The 20341-nt window shown below is 42.0% G+C and overlaps 1 protein-coding gene across 2 annotated transcripts in view; it reads left to right on the plus strand.

Moving 5' to 3' along the window:
- The window catches only part of LOC121290210 (glutamine--fructose-6-phosphate aminotransferase [isomerizing] 1), an 83761-nt gene that overhangs the window by 13410 nt on the left and 50010 nt on the right, over positions 1 to 20341 (plus strand). For both annotated transcript variants that reach the window (XM_041210497.1, XM_041210499.1), the window contains exons 2-7: positions 4243 to 4350; positions 5663 to 5770; positions 9721 to 9846; positions 14303 to 14361; positions 15941 to 16075; positions 20019 to 20080. In XM_041210497.1, the coding sequence (XP_041066431.1) occupies positions 4243 to 4350; positions 5663 to 5770; positions 9721 to 9846; positions 14303 to 14361; positions 15941 to 16075; positions 20019 to 20080 (598 nt within the window). The remainder of the gene's footprint in view (positions 1 to 4242; positions 4351 to 5662; positions 5771 to 9720; positions 9847 to 14302; positions 14362 to 15940; positions 16076 to 20018; positions 20081 to 20341) is intronic.

Raw genomic sequence — 20341 nt, forward strand, 5'->3', positions numbered from 1 at the left:
GGCACAAGTCAGGAGTGTGATGGAATACTCCCCACTTGCATGGATGAGTGCAGCTCCAACAACTCTCTAGAAGCTTGACACCATCCAGGACAAAGCCGCCTGCTTGATTGGCACCCCATCCACAAACATTCACTCCCTGCACCACCGACACACAGTAGCAGCAGTGTGTGCCATCTACAGGATGCACTGCACGAACTCACCAAGGCCCTTTAGAGAACCTCACTTTTTAAATTCTCATCCTTGCTTTCAGTTTGCTCCATAGCTTTGCCCTTCCCTCTCTCAAACCTCAAGCTCCGAAACCTTCCAAGATCTCTGTTCCTCCATTTTTGTCCCTTGCAGATCTCTGATTTTGATCACTCCAACATTTGCAGCCGTACTTTCAGCTACCTCGTTCCTGAACTCTTGAATTCCCGCTTCTCTGCCTGTTTCTCCTCATTTTATGGCTCCCTCAAACCGACCCATGTTTTTGCCTAATATCACCTCATGTGACTTGGATTCCATTTTTGTTCATTTGGGTGAATTGTATGTTAATTATGTTGTTAAGATGGGGCAATGTTTAGTAAGTACATGGAGCAATAATAATGAGAGACTGCTGGGACACGGGTTGGTCACTGTGAAGTGGACATATGTAACGCTGCATTCCATGATTAAACCTATTATCAAGAGAAGTAGTGGTGTCTTGTTCCATACTTGACTGGTTTGAAATCGGAATAATAGAGTGCTCCTGTGAAGTACCTTAGACCATATTGTTGTGTAAACTTGCTATATAAATCCAAATTGTTCGTGTGTAAATCAAATGATAAGGCTTAGACTAACCAGCCATGGAATTGTATTATAATACAAAAGTCTTGAGCTAGTGGATTGTACTTGAGTGAAATGAAGGTAAAATCCAGTTTTAGCCTGGATAGAAAGTGGTATTAGCAATATGTCAGTTACCATCCCATTCCTGAAATCTCCTCCATTTTCAAGCAATCCTTCATGTCAATCACTGATGAAGAAATTTGACTTGAAATACTAACTATACTTTCTGTCTTACGGTGCTGATCGTCCAACTTCTATTTTCTGCTAACTTAGATTATGATTCTCCCTGAACACTAAAAAATATTTCAGTTAAATTATATATAAACCTATCCTTTCAGGATATTGGAAGATGTAAAAAAAAAAATGCAACATTTTTTACTTTTTGGAAACAGAACCAGGAATTGGAAACTCGAAAGTGAATTTCCAGCAGAAGAGCTGGCCTTGATAATGTCGGGATTGTACAAATGTTTTTGTTTGTGAAATGTGACAGTTAAACTCAAATAGGAAAATGAAATGTGCTGCTGATTAAATTGGAGAGCTCCAGAAAATGATTTTCTTTATTTTCAGAGCAAAGTTCCCTGTTTTTCTTCCCAAGTCATTCCTCCATCCCTTGGCAGGAATTGAGCAGTCTCTTCACAAGCTTGCTTAGCAGAGGGGAGCTTAGCGGAGGGGAGGATCAACGTCCATTTGGTGCCTCCCCTATGAAAACTTCAGCCTCAACTCCGTGCCTTCCAAGCACCACCCAGTGCCTCTCCTCTGTAGCATGACTGAGAGTAGAGTGTTGGAGCATATACATATCACTCCACTCCCTGCAGCAACGCTGGCTGCCAGTCATATTTGTGTGTTCTTCCTCCAGTGTCTTGATGTTACTTACTGCTGCTTGCAAGGCAGCCCCAGAGCTGCAACCATAACTTAAGCAGTGAAAAAAATCAGTTCACTTCAATTTGAAAAGAACGTGGGGCATTAAACCCCAGTGATTTGGTGGAGTCCCGTGTAAGTGTATATAATGATTAAAACTAGTACGATGCCAAGGTCTCCATGTTCTAACTTTCACAGCCAAGAGAAATTGACTCCCATATGTACCTTGTGGATGTTTATCAAATGGCCTCCAAACCAGACAACCAGCCCTTGTTTGCTTTAATTAATTTTGGGTTTGATACCTCGAATGCAGAATTTGCTTGTCACTTAGCTGTTTTGTAGAAGTATCTTTGCCACTGTATTTGCTGGATGTCAGCACACTTATGTTCAGCAATAAAACAAGGCTGGAGTTGGTGCATTGCAATGAAATTTCAGTTGTGCAATGCTGGTCTTAATGATTACCTTTCTATTGGAGTCTCATGTACGAGGTGCAGCTTTAAGGAAGTGAGCTGGCTAATATCCTTCAGTATATTGGATTTGATTTAGGTTTTGTGTGATAGTATTTACAACAGCTTTGTGGAGCCACTGGGAGCTTGTGAAATGGTCTCCTTATCTGTCAGTCAACCCTCATTTAATTCCTGGCATAAATAGTGCATCACTTCACTGGCCATTTTAACTTCATTCTTAATTTATATGGTTATGTTTCACATTGATTTCTACATGAGGCAGTCTAACTTTTCAGTGACCAAAAAGCTGTTTAAGTCACTGTGCTGAACTTTTCAGAGAACAGGACACTTCATTGTTACAGAGCAGTAGAGGCTAAGTCGCTGAATATATTCAAGGCTGAGTCGGAGAGACTTTTGACCTACAAGGGAGTCGGGTGATTTGGGGGTGGGGAGGGGGTTCGTGGGCAGCAGGCAGGAAAGTGGAGTTGAGGCCATGCTCAGATCAGCCATGATCTTCTTGAATGGCAGAGCAGGCTCAAGGGGCCAAATGGCCTCCTCCTGTTCAATGTGTCACATGCTGTCAGATATCCTATAAATGGATTTAATCAGAAGATGAGTCTGCTGCAGCACAATCCAGTTTGATATTACCAAGTTAGAAAAAAATGTCTTTTCAGAGTTTTCAGTCCAAGTATTAAACTGGAAACAAAACCCAACTGACCTCTGCTCATTTCATCCTGACACTAAATTAAAGCAAACTTTTTATTAATAACAGATGCTGTTGGAAATAGTGAGCAGGTCAGGCAGCACCAGTGGAGAGAGAGAAACAGTTTCTGACTTTTCATCAGAACTGGGAAATGTTACAGATATAACAGGGGCTTAAGCAGGTACTGAGGCAGGAAAGGGAGCGACATTGAGCTTCGGGTACAGTGTCGGAGGCTGAGGTAAGAAATGGATGGAGAATTGAAGTGGAAAACAACAGGAAGCTCAAAGTCATGCTTCGGAATGAATGGAGGTGTTCAGCTAAGTGATCCTCCAACCTGCATTTGCTCCATACAGTCTTGTCTGCATGTATTTCAGATTCCAGCATTTGCAAGCAGTATTTTGTCTCTTTCATATCTGGTAACTGCTCTTAAATTCTTTAAAGGCCACGCAAACATGTCTTCGGTTCCAGTGTGCCATATGTTCCGTACATACAGAGCTCCAAGTGAATGCTGTGGATGGATGTACGGGAACCAGATCCCATTCTGTTTGGTGCTGAATAGCTTGGACTGAATAACTTTTCAAACATTCAGTGATCCCGCCTGCCAGTTGGAAGCCAAATGCCCCGTATTTAGAATGGATGTGCTAATTCTTTGAACCTACTCTACACTTGGAGTGTAAGTCAGGCATGAAGGCCAGGTTTGTCCCTGAAGCAACTAAGTGAGTATCCCACTGCTTCATTGAGGAGTTACACCAGGCCTGACTTTTAATTCAAGAACTGATACCAAAATCGCAGTGGTAATTTGAAGGAAAACTGCTCAATGCCAAGGCTGCAGTTGAGGTATAAATGTGCACTCAGGCTGAGATCTGTGAAGTAAACGTTGCAAAAAAAAAACTTTTCATTTGTGTCATTGTAGTGCTGGTATTGAAGAAATGCCAAAAAATAGGTGAGGTGTGATGAATGATTATCAGGGAAGTGCCTGCTGTATAAGACGCGCAACTGGCGAGGCTTCCTTCAGTTGGCTGGTCGAGCTAAGAGAAGGAGGCCCTTCTTGCCTGACTTTTGAGGTTGCATTTCTGAGGAGCAGTTTTTTTTTTTAAAAAGTAGTTTGCTGTATGTGAAACAGCCTGAGATGTCACTGAGACACCAATCGTGACTTAAATGCAATTCTTTCAGGTTTCAGTACATTGTCATATGACTGGAAATTAGCACAAGTCTGGCCAAACTGTCTATAAAATAAGGTGCCAGTACCTTGAATTTGTCAGTGAATGCCTGGCATTTCATGTTCTGTTATTTTTCATTTATATGGACTCACTTGTTAAGTAAGTTTTTTTTGTATTTGGTTCTTTCAACACTGGATTCTCTATTCTTGCAGGAACTGATTGTCCCCAATTGAGAATAAGAGACTGAAATGTTCCCTTGTTTTTTTTGTTTCAGGAATCTTTGCTTACCTGAACTACCATGTACCGAGGACAAGAAGGGAGATCCTTGAAACTCTCATTAAGGGACTTCAGCGTCTCGAGTACAGAGGATACGACTCTGCTGGCAAGTGCACAATTTTTTGTTTGCTTGTTGGAGATGGAAAGGAGTTGTCCAGCTGGCCCCTTTAACCTGCCCTTTGACAATCTTGGGTGCAAGAGCTGGCTGTGTCAATTTGTTGTTGCTGTTTTCACCATGGCACATGGGCTCACACTATCAGTTCCCAGCAGTCGTTTTGATCAGGAGAGCAACATATCATTGCAACTCGCCCCTGTAACCCCATCGATCAAAAGATTCTTGGGCCAGAAATATTTCTTTACAAATTGCCACATCAGAACACTTTAGGGGAAAGGCATTCTAGGGTGAATGCGTTCTACTTTTAATGCTTATTTTTCTTTTCAACCACCTTTTCCCTCTGTTATGACACAGCAGCTGGTAAAGGCTGGGCTGTTTAAACCCCAGAGGGAAACTTAAACAACTGTCATAGCCTATACTTACAATTGGTATGTTTGAGATGCAGTTCTGAATTCAAGAATAAGACCATCAAGACGTGAAATGTTTTTTTTATATAAAACTAAATTAAACATTTATTAATTTAAACACTAAGCAAATCCCAAATTAATCACTCCAGGTAAATCTTCACCAAGGCAACAGTTACCCATAGACTTCAAACAGACACCAGGCAAAGCACATTTGACCTTATGAATTCAAAATGAGGTTCCTTTGCAGACACATTTGTCATCTTAGGCTGGTGAGATCTTAAATGCCTCTGACCTACACACACACACTCCTTTCTGTTTATACCTAGCTTCCCCTTTGAATGTAAATGTTCCATTGTATTACTAGGTCTTTTAATTGTACTTCTCCGAACAATAATCCTTTCATTCCGCCAATTTTATCAGTAATATAAACACATTGCTTGGTGTCTCCCAGCTAGTTGCAAGATTTAACTCGTTCTTTTGAACGGTTTATTCAACAAGTGCAATTTAAACTTTACCTTTTAACTTCCTTACGCTTATCTAATTAACATCTCAAAACTACTGTACATCAAAGCACCCAGACTAGCTGACTTTAATCCAATTTAGCCACACACATCTTGCTGATATGGAGCATCCTTGATGGAAACTTCAGAAACAATGACAAGAAAGAGAGAGAATGGAAACATAACTTTTCACCAGCCTGGGAGCTACCCCAGAATTAGAAAATCCCAAACAAAAGTACTGCAGACTGTGGAGGAAGGAGAGGACAGGGGTTGATTGGGGGCTTCCCGAATTGTTCAGAGCATAAATTACAGTTTGCCGCCTGTCATTTCTTCAGGGTCAGCTACTTTTGAGTTTGTTTTCTGTCATATTCTCAGAAATATTTTTTTTCTCTCCAGGCGTTGGAATCGATGGAGGAAATGACAAGAACTGGGAAAATAATGCACATCAGATCCATCTGATCAAGAAGAGTGGCAAGGTCAAAGCATTGGAAGATGAAATTGAAAGTAGGTATTTTGGGTTATGAATGACACCTGATTGCCACACTCAGTGGAGGCTTGATTTATGCAAAATGGCATCGAACCAGCATTATGAGCATTGAGGAATGGGTATCAGCCACTAAATCACAAGATTAAACCAAACAGTGTAGGGGAAGGCGGTGGCATAGTGGTCCTGTGACTGAACTAGTAATCCAGAGACCCAGAGGAATGCTCTGGGTACCCGGGTTCAAATCCCACCATGGCATTTGAATCTAATAGAAGTCTGGATTTAAAAGTCTTTTGATGACCTTGAAACCATTGTCAATTTTTATATAAACCCATCTGGTTCACTAATGTCCTTTAGGAAGGAAATTTGCTGCCCTTACCTGGTCTGGCCTATATATGATTCCAGATCCACAGCAATGTGGTTGAATCTGAAATGGCTTGGCGAGCCACTTAGTTTCTTGAGGGCAGTTAGGGATGGGCATTAAATGCTGGCCTAGTCAATGATACCTATGTCCTGTGAATGAATTTTAAAAAGTGTTCAGAGCAGAAACACGTGAGGCTTTGTTGATTTGAGTTGTCAGTTGCTTTTCCTCAGTGCCACCCTTCACAAAGTACCAGAATAGAGTCCTAGAAAGACTCTATTGGCCCTTCCTGTCTGCGCCGGCTGAAAAGCGAGCCACCCAGCCTCATCTCACTTTGCCGCATTTGGTTCGTAGCCCTGCAGGTTACGGCACTTGAGGCACATATCCAGACATCTTCTAAATGAGTTAAGGGGGCTTCTGCTGGATTGCCTTCCTATTTGTTCAAAAGTGGATTGCCCTGCTCCTCCTGATGTCAGCAGTTGTAATCCCCAGGCGAACCTTGTGGCCAATTCTAACAGCTTGTCCACAGAGATGGGAGCCTGTCTGTTCTTAGAAGTTGAAAAATACCTCCAAGAAGAAAACAACAGATAGCCACTGAAAATGTTAAATGTTACAGCTCCTTTGCGCGCTCTCACATATGCAAAATAATAGAGTCAAAGCTGTTTTAGCTTAAACAAAAACTTTTTAATAAAGGAATCAAGATTAGTTTAGTTTGGGAGTTGCCATAATCATGTACTGTTCGACCTGGGCCTGAGAAAGAAGAATGAGAGGTGATCGTATTGAAACATACAAGATCCTGAGGGGACTTGATGGATGCTGAAAGGATGTTTCCCCTTGTGGGAGAGACTAAAGCTAGGGGACACAGTTTAAAAATAAGGCATTTATTGCCCATCCCTAATTGCCCTAAAGAAACTAAGTGGCTCGCCAAGCCATTTCAGATTCAACCACATTGCTGTGGATTTGGAATCATATATAGGCCAGACCAGGTAAGGGCAGCAAATTTCCTTCCTGAAGGACATTAGTGAACCAGATGGTTTTTTATAAAAATTGACAATGGTTTCAAAAGACTTTTAATTCCATTTAAGACGGAGATGAGAAGAAATTTTTCTTGAGAGCTGTGATCCATCGGAACTCTTTTCCCTGGTGGGCATTGGAGGTGGTGTCATTGAATATTTTTGAGGCCGAGGTAGATTGACTCCCTAGTCAATCAGGAACCTAGGAGTACAGGGGATAGGCGGAACGTGGAGCTGAGGCCACAATCAGGTCAGCCAGGATCTTAGTGAATAGTGGAGCAGAGTTGAAGGGGCCAAATGGCCTGACTGTACCTGATTCGTAAGTAAATAATGTACTGAACCGTATATGACAACATTTTCTACAATACAGCTGTGACTACATTTCAAAAGTAGTTCATTGGCTGTCAAGTGCTTTGAAATGCCTGGTGGTTGTGAAAAGCGTTATGTAAATGCAAGTATTTTTTTTTCTTTACTTCAATACAATGCAAAAAAGTACCATGCTGAGCTACAGGTATCTGTTGAGTTACCTTGTTGCAACTGCACTAGCACCCATTCTACTTGTAGTTTACGGAGGGAGAAAGAAGCAGCCCAAGGCTAACTTTCATGATTAACAAGTGACGACTGGCAGAAACCATCAGCATGTGGATGCCAGATAAGGACAGGATCGGTCTTGGGTTTAAAGCTCTGCATGAGTTTAATTGCAGTGTTGATGCACAGAGGGATGGTACACGCACAAGACATCGAAGAACTGCTGGCGGCTATGCCTCCTAGAGGTGATCAAACTGGGACGAGGTTCAGATATTAAAAAACTAATTAGCAAAATAAATGTTCTCATTATTTAGTGAGGATCTCAAGTAGATTATTTCCTGATGCATGGCATCTGAAAGCCAGAATAAAATGTACACAAGCTGATTTTGGACATGACAAAAGAAGAAGAAAGAAATAAATTATGACGCAGGGATATCTTCAAATGATTGAGGCAGTCATCTGATGAGAAGGTTCACATAACAATGCATGCGACGTACAGAAAATTGACATCTTGCAGAAGTCCTATTCTGGGCTGATAGTACAGCTTTAACTACAAGATTGGGGTATCCCTCTCTCTCTTTCCCAGTTGTGTATCCTGACAAGATCACGAGGACAAAAGGAGACTTGGCCTGTTTTCAAAGCAATCATTGACTCTATCATCACTTTTGCAGGGCATTTTCTGACTTATCAAACTGTACCTTTAGTTTTGTGTTAGTTTTTTGGTGACTGGGACATTAGGCTTCCACTCAAACTATGGGGAGCAGTGCAAAAAAAGTTATAAAGCCAGCTCTTGCAACCAAGGCTTGAGTTAATATCTATGAAAAAACAGGAATCCTTCAGCTTTAAGAAGGGACATCACAGCAGAGTACATGATATTAAAATGCCAAGTTAACATTAGTCGGAAATACCATTTCAGGATATGCCCAGGGTTGAGAACAAGGGAGTTCAGGTGAAAGTAGATAAAAGGAATAAAAATGGAAAATGCTGGAAATAGTCAGCAGGTCTGGCAGCATTTGTGCAGAGAGAAACGGAGTTAACATTTCAGGCCAAGATGACCGTTTAATGACATTGCAAAAATGACCCTTTTATCCAATCAGAAAATGCAACACAGAAGGAGACCATTCAGCCCATCAAGTCCACACCAGCTCTTTCAAAGAGAAATCCAGTCAGCCCGACTCTTTCTGCATTCCCCAACAACTTTTCCTTCAAGTAGTCAAGCGGATCTCAGAAAGACCTTGTTCTCGACAGAGCAGTGAACATTTAATATGGCCATCCAGCATGTTCAGTGAAAACCAAAGTCTCAGGCGTTTTCAAATGATGCTTAAATGAGTTGATTGGGTTGCACGTTTTTCTGTATTCTGGATGGATCTGCTGAATAGCTTCCCTTGTATGCATTGATGTTTTGAAAGTAGATTTAAAACTCGCTGCTTGGAAATATATGAGAGGAGGACTGGGAAGGCTGTTTCTACCCAATGCTGGCAAATCATCACAAACCCACGATCTCCGTCCCCAATTCTATGGTGTATATCCTGTCATTGTTCCTTCCCGCTGCTCTTAATTATATTCAAGATGATGCCTGGGGATCTCCATTACAAACCTTTCTCCAGCCCGAGAAACATCCATTAACCACTACTCGCTGTTTCCTGTCACTCAAATACTCATCTCTGCAGCCACTTCTTTTGAGACCCTAGAATGCAGGCATTCAGGTCAAGGGGATTGTCAGCCTATCGTCCCATGAGTTTTCTTTGTACTTTTTCCCTTGTGATTTTGATTGTTTTATTTTCTTCCCTCCCTTTTCTCCCCTACTTTTCTACTATTCTTTTTGTGTCTTCCAAGACAGATACAGAATATTTGTTCAAAGTCTGCCTTTTCCTGTAGCCCGTTATTAATCCACTAGCCTCATCTTCTTAGGGACCAATGTTCATTTTAGCTACTCTTTTCCTTCTAACAATTTAAGGCTATTACAATAAGGTGATGGACAAAAAATTTCTGATAAACAATTGTTTATGATATATGCAGAAAATAGTTCACAATGATCTTGACTGTCCCAATGCCTAATCCTTTCCAGAGCAAGATTCCATAGATTTTGACATTGATTTTGAAGTGCATCTTGGCATCGCGCACACACGTTGGGCGACTCATGGTGTCCCAAGTTCAGTCAACAGTCATCCACAGCGGTCTGACAAGAACAATGGTGAGTTTTGACCTGAGTTCATAAATAGTCTTTTGGGGAATGCAATACACTAACTGCAGTAGCTAATATGAGAAGCTTGGGAAAATGGGAAGCTTTGGTTTTGTCTTCGTATATCTTTCAATGCAACCACAGCATTGTTTCTGTATCTTGGTGAGAGAAGTTTCGGTGCTGTAACCATGTATCGAGACCCAGAGCCACTCCATGATTTCGGTCGTTGGTAAGCTTTTAGAGTCCATTAAGGATGAGATTTCAGAATACTTGGAAGTGCATGATAAAATAGGGCAAAATCAGCATGGTTTCATCAAGGGGGAGGTCATGCCTGACAAAACTGTTAGAATTCTTTGAGGAGGTAACGATTAGGTTAGACAAAGGAGAGCCAATGGATGTTATCTACTTGGACTTCCAGAAGGCCTTTGACAAGGTGCCGCTCAGGAGGCTGCTCAGTAAGATAAGAGCCCATGGTGTTAGAGGCAAGGTACTAGCATGGGTAGAAGACTGGCTTTCTGGCAGGAGGCAGAGAGTGGGGATAAGGGGGTCCTTCTCAGGATGGTGACTGGTGGAGTTCCGCAGGGGTCAGTGTTGGGACCACAACTTTTTACTTTATACATTAATGATCTAGATGAAGGAACTGAGGGCATCCTGGCTAAGTTTGCAGATGATACAAAGATAGGTGGAGGGACAGGTAGTATTGAGGAGGCGGGGAGGCTGCAGAAGGATTTGGACAGGTTAGGAGAATGGGCAAAGAAGTGGCAGATGGAAAACAACGTGGAGAAGTGTGAGGTCATGCACTTTGGTAGGAAGAATAGAGGCATAGACTATTTTCTAAATGTGAAAAGAATTCAGAAATCTGGAGTGCAAAGGGATTTGGGAGTCCTAGTTCAGGATTCTCTTAAGATTAACTTGCAGGTTGAGTCGGTAGTTAGGAAGGCAAATGCAATGTTGGTATTTATTTCGAGAGGACTAAAATATAAAAGCAGGGATGTGCTGCTGAGGTTTTATAAGGCTCTGGTCAGACCACATTTAGAATATTGTGAGCAATTTTGGGCCCTGTGTCTCAGGAAGGATGTGCTGGCCCTGGAGAGAGTCCAGAGGAGGTTCACGAGAACGATCCCAGGACTGAAAGGCTTAACATATGAGGAACATTTGTGGACTCTGAGTCTATACTCGATGGAGTTTGGAAGGATGAGGGGGGATCTGATTGAAACTTACAAAATACTGAAAGGCCTGGATAGAGTGGATGTGGGGAAGATGTTTCCATTAGTAAGAGAGACTGGGACCCGAGGGCACAACCTCAGAGTAAAGGGAAGACCTTTTAGAACAGAGATGAGGAGAAACTTCTTTAGCCAGAGAGTGGTGAATCTATAGAATTCATTGCCCCAGAAGGCTGGGCAGGCCAGGTCATTGAGTGTATTTAAGACCGAGAGAGATAGGTTCTTGATTGGTAAGAGGATCAAAGGTTACGGGGAGAAAGCGGGAGAATGGGGTTGAGAAACTTATCAGCCATGATTGAATGGCAGAGCAGACTCGATGGGCCGATTTCTGCTCCTATGTCTTATGGTCTTATTAAGTTTCTCTGTCCCTTCAAACCATGCTTCATGCTTCTGTCACCATCAGTACTCTGAAACCTCGGACCAGAAGCTGTGTCCTTCCTTAAACATCGCCAAATACTTCTTCTTCTATGGTACTGGCACAACAGTGCCCTCTTCATGGCAGACTCTTAACTGAGGAAAATGTAATTTGTAGGAAGTCGTGTAAGTTGGATTCAGACATTGTTTGGTAAGGGATGTCTTGTTACTCAGTTTTTATCGTTCCACATACAAGTTCTTGGTTTTATTTGAAAACTTTCAAATTCACCACTTCCTAATTCAGCTTCTCCCGCCTGACTTATTTATTTTTTTAACCATCCTGCTTGGAAGCCATGAACCACATAAAGCTTCTCTTTTGAGAAGAAGTTAGAAGTGGCAGCTCTCCCAACTTAGTGTCAAAAAATACACCGCCTTGAATTTGCTTCACTTGAACTTGCCGATAAAAGGCTTCCCCTTATTTTGCTTCATGTGCGCAAAAATGCCAACACAGCATTTGTCGCTTGTAGCTGATGACCAGAAAAATTGGTGGTGGTTGAACTGTTGCCTTGGCTCACTGCTGCTCTCGTTATAGTGCTCCGTATTGTTGTCTTCCTGTCACAGAGTTGGAAACCTTGCTTCTTCTCTGCAGTGACTTGATTTTGGTACCATTTGGTGGGCCAGCTTAAATATTTTTTGATTCATTCATGGGACGTGGGCCTCGCTGGCTAGGCTAGCATTTATTGTCCACCATGAATTCCCTTTGAGAAGGTAGTGGTGAGTTGCCTTCTTGAACCACTGCAGTCCATGTGGTGTAGGTACACCCACAGTGCTGTTTGGGAGAGAGTTCCAGAATTTTGACCCAGCGACAATGAAGGAACGGTGATATATTTCCAACTCAGAATGGTGTGTAGGTTGGAGGGAAATTTCCAGGTGGTGTTCCCGTGTGTCTGCTGCCCATGTCCTGCTTGATGGTAGTGGTCGTGGGTTTGGAAGGTGCTGACGAAGGAGCTTTGGTGAGCTTCTGCAGTTGGTACACACTGCTGCCACTATGCATTGATGTTGGAGGGATCGCCAAATAAGTGGGCTGCTTTGTCCTGGTTAGTGTCAAGCTTCTAGAGTAGTGTTGGCAAGTAGGGAGCACTCCCATCACATTCCTGACTTGAACCTTTTAGATGGAGGACAGGCTTTGTGGAGTCAGGAGGTGAAGTTACTCACTGCAGGATTCCTCGCCCCGATCTGCTCTTGCAGCCACAGTATTTATATGGCTAGTCCAGTTCAGTTTCTGGTCAATGGTAATCACACCCGTCCAACCTGGACATTGGTAGTGGGGAATTTAGCCATGGTAATGCTATCGAATGTCAAGTACATCCTGCATTTTTGGTTCAGAGAAAGGTGTAGCTTAATTCAGTGGCAGCAGCAGCATAATATGCAAACTGGCAGACTGCACAAAATGCCTTACCTTCCATTTGGTGTTGGCTCAGAGTCTCTTCCCACAGAAAATCCAAGAATTTGCACTACCAAGCCCAAAATTGAAGCAGGTAACAATCTGCAGCATTTTGAAACAGAGGAGCAGGGGTAAGCTGTTCAGCTTCTTGAGCCTGTTGGGTCATTCAGTGAAACCGCGGCTGATTTGTATCTTAACTTCCTCCGTCTGACTTGGTGCTGCATCCTTTTGTAAACTTAGCTAGCAAAGATCTATTGCTATCAGGTTTAAAGTGATCAGTTGAATTAGCATCTGTTTTTTGTGGGAGAGTTTCTCACACTGATCGCCCTTTGTCAGAAGGCCTGTTTCTTAATTTATCGCCTGAACGACCTGTTGCCTTTTCATAGATATGCCCCACAGGAAAAATTCAAAATGCTAAAAAGCCGCTGTCAAATCAGCACTTAAGTTTGTATATTTCAGGGAAAGCAATCCTAGTTTATGTCACCGCTTCTCACAGTTTAACCCTCTGAACCTTGGTAACATTCTGATGACGCACTTCATCTGAGGCGAGTATATCTTTTCTAAGGTACTGTGGTCAGAATTGCCCACAGTACTGCAGTTGTGGTCTAACAAACATTTTGTCTAACTTAAAAAAAAAACTTCCTCCCTTTTACGTTCCAGTCCTTTGGTTATGAAGTAAAACTTTCCATTCACCTTGTTGACTTTTCTTTGCAGCTGACTGCTATATTTTAGTGAACATGTACATGGTCCCCTTCAATATATTTGAACTGTTCCTTGCTTTCCACAATTTAAGTAATACTTGGACCTATCCCTTTTGGTCTAAAAAGGATAATCTCAGTTGGTTGGGGTTGTGGTCCATCTGTTGCAGTTTCGCCCACTCTATAAACCTATCATTGTCTCTTAATAATGTCATGCTGTAATCTCATTAGCAAACATGACATAACTCTTGGGTTTTCAAAATAACTCACAGAGTGAACAGTTGAAGCCCCAGTACGGATACTTGGGAGTCATCACCGGTCATTTCCTTTCATCTTGAGTACACGCCCTTACCACTGCTGTGTGCTCCCATTTAACCCATCTCCAAACTAATTCAATAATTTGCCTTCAGTTCCATGAACCATAATTTTAGTTCTTTTTTTCTTTGTTGAATACCTCTGGCAGTGCGTGTAAACTAAATCCATAGATGTTCCCCGGTCTACTTCAGTGACATTATGTTCAATTCAACATGAATTAAACATGATTTACCCTTGACCAACCCAAATGATCTCTCCCTAATCATCTCAAAATGCTGAATCATGATATCTTTTATAATAGATTTCAAGAATTTGCCTAGAAGAAATGTTGGCCTAACAGTTCCATAATTCCGTGGTTTCCCCCTCAACTTGTTAATATAATGAAGCCAACAGAAACAGCTATGTTAGCATGATGATGTATTCTTCATTTTCAGAGTTCGTTGTTATTCACAATGGCATCATTACAAACTACAAAGACCTGAGGAAATTCCTGGTGCGTATATATAAAATTATTACTTGCAAGCATGGCTTTAGTTGCTTTTATCGGCTGAAAGCGAGTATAAATTCGTTAAGGGGACAGTAGCATAGTGATAATGTTACTGGACAAGTAACCCAGAGGCCTGGACTCGTGCTTCGCAGACCTAGGGCAGAATTTTTGCCTCATCAGGCGGGCCCTGGAGCACCCATGAAACTGACTGCCGTCCACGGTCTGGCCCCCGACCACAGTTTCACGCTGGCTGGCCAATTAACGGCCAGGCAGAGTGAATCGTGTGCTGTAAAGCTCAGCACTGCCTTGGCTGATGAGTTTCAGAAGTTTTTTTTTAATCACTGGTTGAAACCTCACCCCGCCCGTGGACGAGGTTCCGCAAAAAATGCAAAGACCACTTGGCCTATTCGCCCGCCCGCCAATCAAACGGTTGGGCAGGCAGCGAAAAATTCCAATTAATTATGATTCAGGGCCTTAATAGGCCTCTTAATTGTCGGCGGGCACGCTGCTGCCTCTCGCGTGTGCTCACCAAGTTAAACATCGTAAGAGTGCGTGATGATGTCGGGACACTTGCCCCACGTCATCTCGCACTATTTTTCTCCTGGTCAGGTCAGCCACGGGCCTGTCCGTTGAGGGAAAAATTCTGCCCGTGAGCTTGAATCCCACCACAGCAGCTGTGGGTATTTTCAATTTAAAACAATCTGACAGAAAAATAATTTAAAATAAATCTGCAATGAAGTGCTCGCCTCATAAATAATTGTGAAACTACCAGATTGTCGTCAAAAAAACCACCCGGTTTACTGATGTCCTTCAGGATAGGAGATCTGCCATGCTTGCCCGGCCTGGCCCACATGTGACTCCAGACCCACAGCAACCTGTATTGACTCTTAACCAGCTCAGAAGTGGCCTCACGTGCTGCTCATTGTTGATGGCTCACGGCCGTCTGCTCAAATGCAATTAAGGATGGGCCTTGCCAGCGAAACGCATGCCCCAACAACAAACAGAAATAAAACATCCTAGCTCCCACCACTTAGTCTGTTCCCACTTATCCCACGTAACTGCTTGTATTGGGCAAACAGTGCTAACCATTTTCCATTACCATAGGCACCAATTTCCTCAACAGAAACCGAAGTGGATTCCACACTTAAACACTACATGAAGAACTTGGTAGTTCACACTCCACCTTGCTGCTTAGATGATGGATGGAAGTGACCTTCCCAGGATCTTAGTACAATTATTACCATGTCTATCACAACATCCAGGCAGCAGTATGGCTCCTAATCCTCACTCTACATTTGGCCTTCACTTGACATTACCTGTTGCGGCAGAGCCCAGATTAAGAACTGAGCAGAGAGGGGATTGCCCTCTGGTCATTCTCCCTCAGTTGATGTTGCATTGTACCACACTGACCAGTAAGCTGTGTTTATTGACTCGTGTTTTAATTTGGACAACAAGCCCTGCAATAGCCAGCAAGGATGCAATGATAATCGAGTATATGCAGGCTGTTTGCAGTCTCCATTGGCAGGGTTGTTGATGGTGAGCATTTGAATCAGCTTCTCTTCTGGCAACTCTCTCTTTCTTACAGGAAAGCAAAGGTTATGAGTTTGAGTCCGACACTGACACTGAATCAATTGCAAAGCTGGTCAAGTACATGTACGACAACCGCGAGAGTGATGACATCAGCTTTGCCACCCTAGTGGAGAGAGTCATTCAGCAACTGGTAATGTGTTAAACTGAATTTTTCTTTTGTAGTTTCGAAAAAAGATGCATCTAACTATCCTTCCAGATCTCCCAAATATGGAGCAAATAACCCTGTATCATACTTCCTAATATGAATTAATTTAGACCTTTATTTAGCTCGGTTACGATTTTCTGTTTACATAACCCCTGCTTTTCAAACCAAGTGTTCTAAAATAACTATGGTCTTTTGACACTTCTAGCACCTTCTGGCAAACTTAGTTCCAACTTTCTTTCCTGCACCATTGTTCACAGATTAAAAGCTTTTTAAATACTTATTTCTCTACTTACATCTTTTTTTATTTACCAATTCCTCCCATTGCCTTCTCTTTGTCTCACTGTCATTGGCTTTCTCTTGCAATCTTTATCTTCAACATCAGGCCAGAAGTGGGGATGTTCATTGATGATTATATAGTTTTTCAGTATTAATTGCAACTTCTCAGTCACTAAAGCAGTCCTTACCCATGTGCAGCAAAACCTGGACAACATTCAGGTCTCTGGGTTACTTGTCTAGAAATATTACCACTGTGCTTAAGGAACTTGTGCCCTTAAGGAATTTGTATACATTCTCAGTCAATAAACGCAACTGAAGTGGCAAGTAGCATTTGTGCCACAGTAGTGCCAGAAAGTGACCATCTCCAACAAGAGAGAATCTTATTATTTTCCCTTGACTTTCAACAGCGTTACCATTGCTGAATTCCCCCAACATCAACATTCTAGGGGTTACCAGTGATCAGAAACTGAACTGGACCAGCCACATAAATACTGTGGCTACAAGAGCAAACCAGAGACAGGAATTCTGCAGTGAGTAACTCGCCTCCTGACTCTCCACAGCCTGTCCACCATCGACAAGGCACTAGTCAGGAGTGTGATGGAATACTCTCCGCTTGGCTGGCAAAGTGCAACTCCAACAACCCACAAGAAGCTTGACACCATCCAGGACAAAGCAGCCGGTTTGAAGCAGTACCCTGTCTACCACTTGAAACATTGATTCCCTCTCATTGCTGATGCAGAGTGGCAGCAGTGTGTACCATCCACAACATGCACTGCAGCAACTTGCCAAGCCTCCTTCGACAGCACCTTCCAAGCCTGTGACCTGTACCGCCTAGAAGGACAAGGACAGCAGATACATGGGACATTCCCCGCCAGGCCACTCACAATCCTGTCTTGGAAATATTTGCCTTTTCTTCACCGTCACTGGGTCAAAATCCTGGAACATTCTCTCTGCAATGGTTAATGAAGGCGGCTCATCTTCACCACCTTTACAAAGGCGGTTAGGTATGGACAATAGATCTGGCCTTTCCAGCAAAGCTCACATCCCATAAATGGGGAAAAAAAATTAAATCGCCATTTTATTATTTTTGGAAAATAATTATCCTGAGATGTGGGCTAACGTTTCATGGCCCTTGTTGTCCAGTGAAATTGGCAATCTTTACTGTGGTGCTACCTCCCTTATAACCTGTCACATTCTGCCCATTCTTTCTCAGTTTTTCATTTTTTTTTTTCTGTTTTGTCATTTCACGTGACATAATAACTAGGTACAGGAGTAGGCCATTCAGTCTTGCGAGTCTGCTGCATCATTCTTTGAAACCATTTCAAATAACCACAGTCACTAATCACAATCCCCAAGCTCCATCTTGTGGTGTTAATTTATTGTAATATGCTGCTGGTAATGCAGCGGGTATATTGTACAGAGAAATTTAACACCAGAAACAATGTCCAATAATTGGACTTCTTTCAAAACTGATAGTAAATAGCTCCTTTCTAAATTGAGAAAATCGAATAAATATAATAACATTCTGGCGGTTCAAAAGTTCTACTTATCGCTTTGCGAATTGTCAACCTTGGCTCAGTGTTAGCATTCTCATCTCTGACGCAAAAGCGTGAGTTCAAACCATACTCCAAAGAAGAGCATGTAATCCAGGTTGACACTTCAGTGTCATACCCAAGGACTAATACTTCATCAGAAGTGCGGTCTTTTTGGAGGAGATATTGAACCAAAGACTCGTTTGCCTACACTGGTGCATTTAAAAGATTGCAGGACACATTAAAGAGAAACAGATGAATACTCCTGGTGTCCTTCAATCAAGAGCACTAAACTAGATTAATTAGTTACAAAACAAAAATAAAAATACCTGGTAAAACTCAGCAGGTCTGACTGTTCACGTTTCAAATCCGGATGACTCTTCAACAGAACTAAGTAAAAATAGAACAGAGGTGAAATATAAACTGGTTTAAGGGAGGGGAGGGTATAGCTGGATAGAGGGCCAGTGATAGGTGGAGATAGCCAAAAGATGTCATGGACAAAAGGACAAAGAGATGTTGAAGGTGGTGATATTATCTAAGGAATGTAGAGAATTAAGGGTAGAAAGCAGGACAAGCAAGGTACAGATAGCGCTAGTGGGGCGGGGTGAAGGAATCAAAATAGGCTAAAAGATAGAGATAAAACAATGGATGGAAATACATTTAAAAATAATGGAAATAAGTGAGAAAAGAAAAATCTATATAAATTACTGGAAAAGAGTGGGATCGGAAAGGGGGTGGGGATGCAGGGGAGAGTTCATGATCTAAAATTGTTGAACTCAATATTCAGTCTGGAAGGCTGTAAAGTGCCTAGTTGGAAGATGAGGTGCTGTTCCTCCAGGAGATTAATTAGTTATTCCTCTCAGTGCTGTTGGTGGGACCTTGCTATGCATAAATTTATTGCTGTATTTTCATACATCATAACATTTAAAAATTGTTCATTATCTATAAATTGTTTTGGTACATTGTTTGGATGTGAAAAGCACTGTAGAAATGCAACCTCTTTCTTTACAGTTGTTTTTAAACCTTTCAAAAGTAAGTGACCAGAATCAAGGATAATGGCTTGATCTTTTGATTTGCTTATCACTCAAGGGGCCAGTCAACTCACTCAACAACATTCAGGAAACTATAATTTTGGACTTCAAAATTTGTACAGATTGCCACTCTGCAGTTTCAAGGCCTTGAGTGTGCTGTGAGAAGGGAGCTCTTGAAATTGTTGCAACTGCATCACAAGATAACATTAACACTGATTGTACTGTGGTTGCAACAGTCAAAAACATTGCTGTGAACTAATTTTCTTTGTCTTGCAAGCCATGAAAAGTGCACTTGCATTGTCAGTTCATTGAGCAAGCCAGCTGTTTTGGTGTCCATGTCAGTTCGTTTGCTGTACACTATCTGTGGACATTTCAAGTCTGTGGGGAGTTCATGTCCTGCATCCTTGTGCAGTGTTTTAAAATACAGTTGAGAATGAATTCAGGACATTTCACATAAGAGAGCATGGCCCTGTAGTCTTCGTTTATGAAATTTGTGATTGCTGGATCCTTTTGTCATGTGGCATAAAATATGAACGATGTTGGAAAATCTTGACGTAGAACTAACCAGCTTGCACTGCAGCAGGGAAAAAATAATAATCATATGTAAATTCTCTGTTTTCATGTTATTGTAAGTTCTCAGCAGCAGTGCTTCATGAGTGCACGGCACTGATCCAGTGTCTGGGATTCATCTGATATTTGTGAGCTATTTGAACATCCCTCATGAGTTTTGTGACAAGATTGGAACCCCTCGATTGGAATGCTGCCCTGACCTGTTCAAAGAGGTTTCTAATGTCCTCCACGCACTTTGATTCTGTGTCTGTCATGCCATGAACACAAAGCATACTTTATGTAACATTTTTAATATACAGCACCACCCAAAACCTCCTGCTGAACCCAGTTAGTTCCCCAAGAGGATATTATCATTTGGTTTTCACCCTTTGGGTGTAACACTTTGGAAGCTTGGAAGAGCAAAGAGGAAAAGTGCAGGGCTGTACCATTTTAGCCAATTATTGTTTTTGGTTTTTGTTGAGCTAGATGCAATGCCTGCTATTAATCCTGACCCAAGCACGTGTTTTTTTTTACATATAGGAAGGTGCTTTTGCTCTGGTGTTGAAGAGTGTCCATTACCCAGGTGAAGCTGTTTGTACTAGGTATGTAGATTGGAAAATTATGGCCATGCTTGAATTTTCTCTGCAGCTTAAAGGTACTAGTAATATGACAGATTCTGCATATTACATATTTGCTATTTTCTTACCTGGTTTGGGTGGGGTGGTGGGAGGCACTTCCAACAGCTTCTTCACTGAATGGAAAACATTTAAGTGTGTTTGGGTGGTAGGATGAATGCAATCAGTGGTTAAATACACTGAAACGCAATCAAATTCAATATTTCTGCTTAAGTGCTAGGCTGTTAA

Source organism: Carcharodon carcharias, chromosome 17 (genome assembly GCF_017639515.1).
Source record: "Carcharodon carcharias isolate sCarCar2 chromosome 17, sCarCar2.pri, whole genome shotgun sequence".
NCBI lineage: Eukaryota > Metazoa > Chordata > Chondrichthyes > Lamniformes > Lamnidae > Carcharodon > Carcharodon carcharias.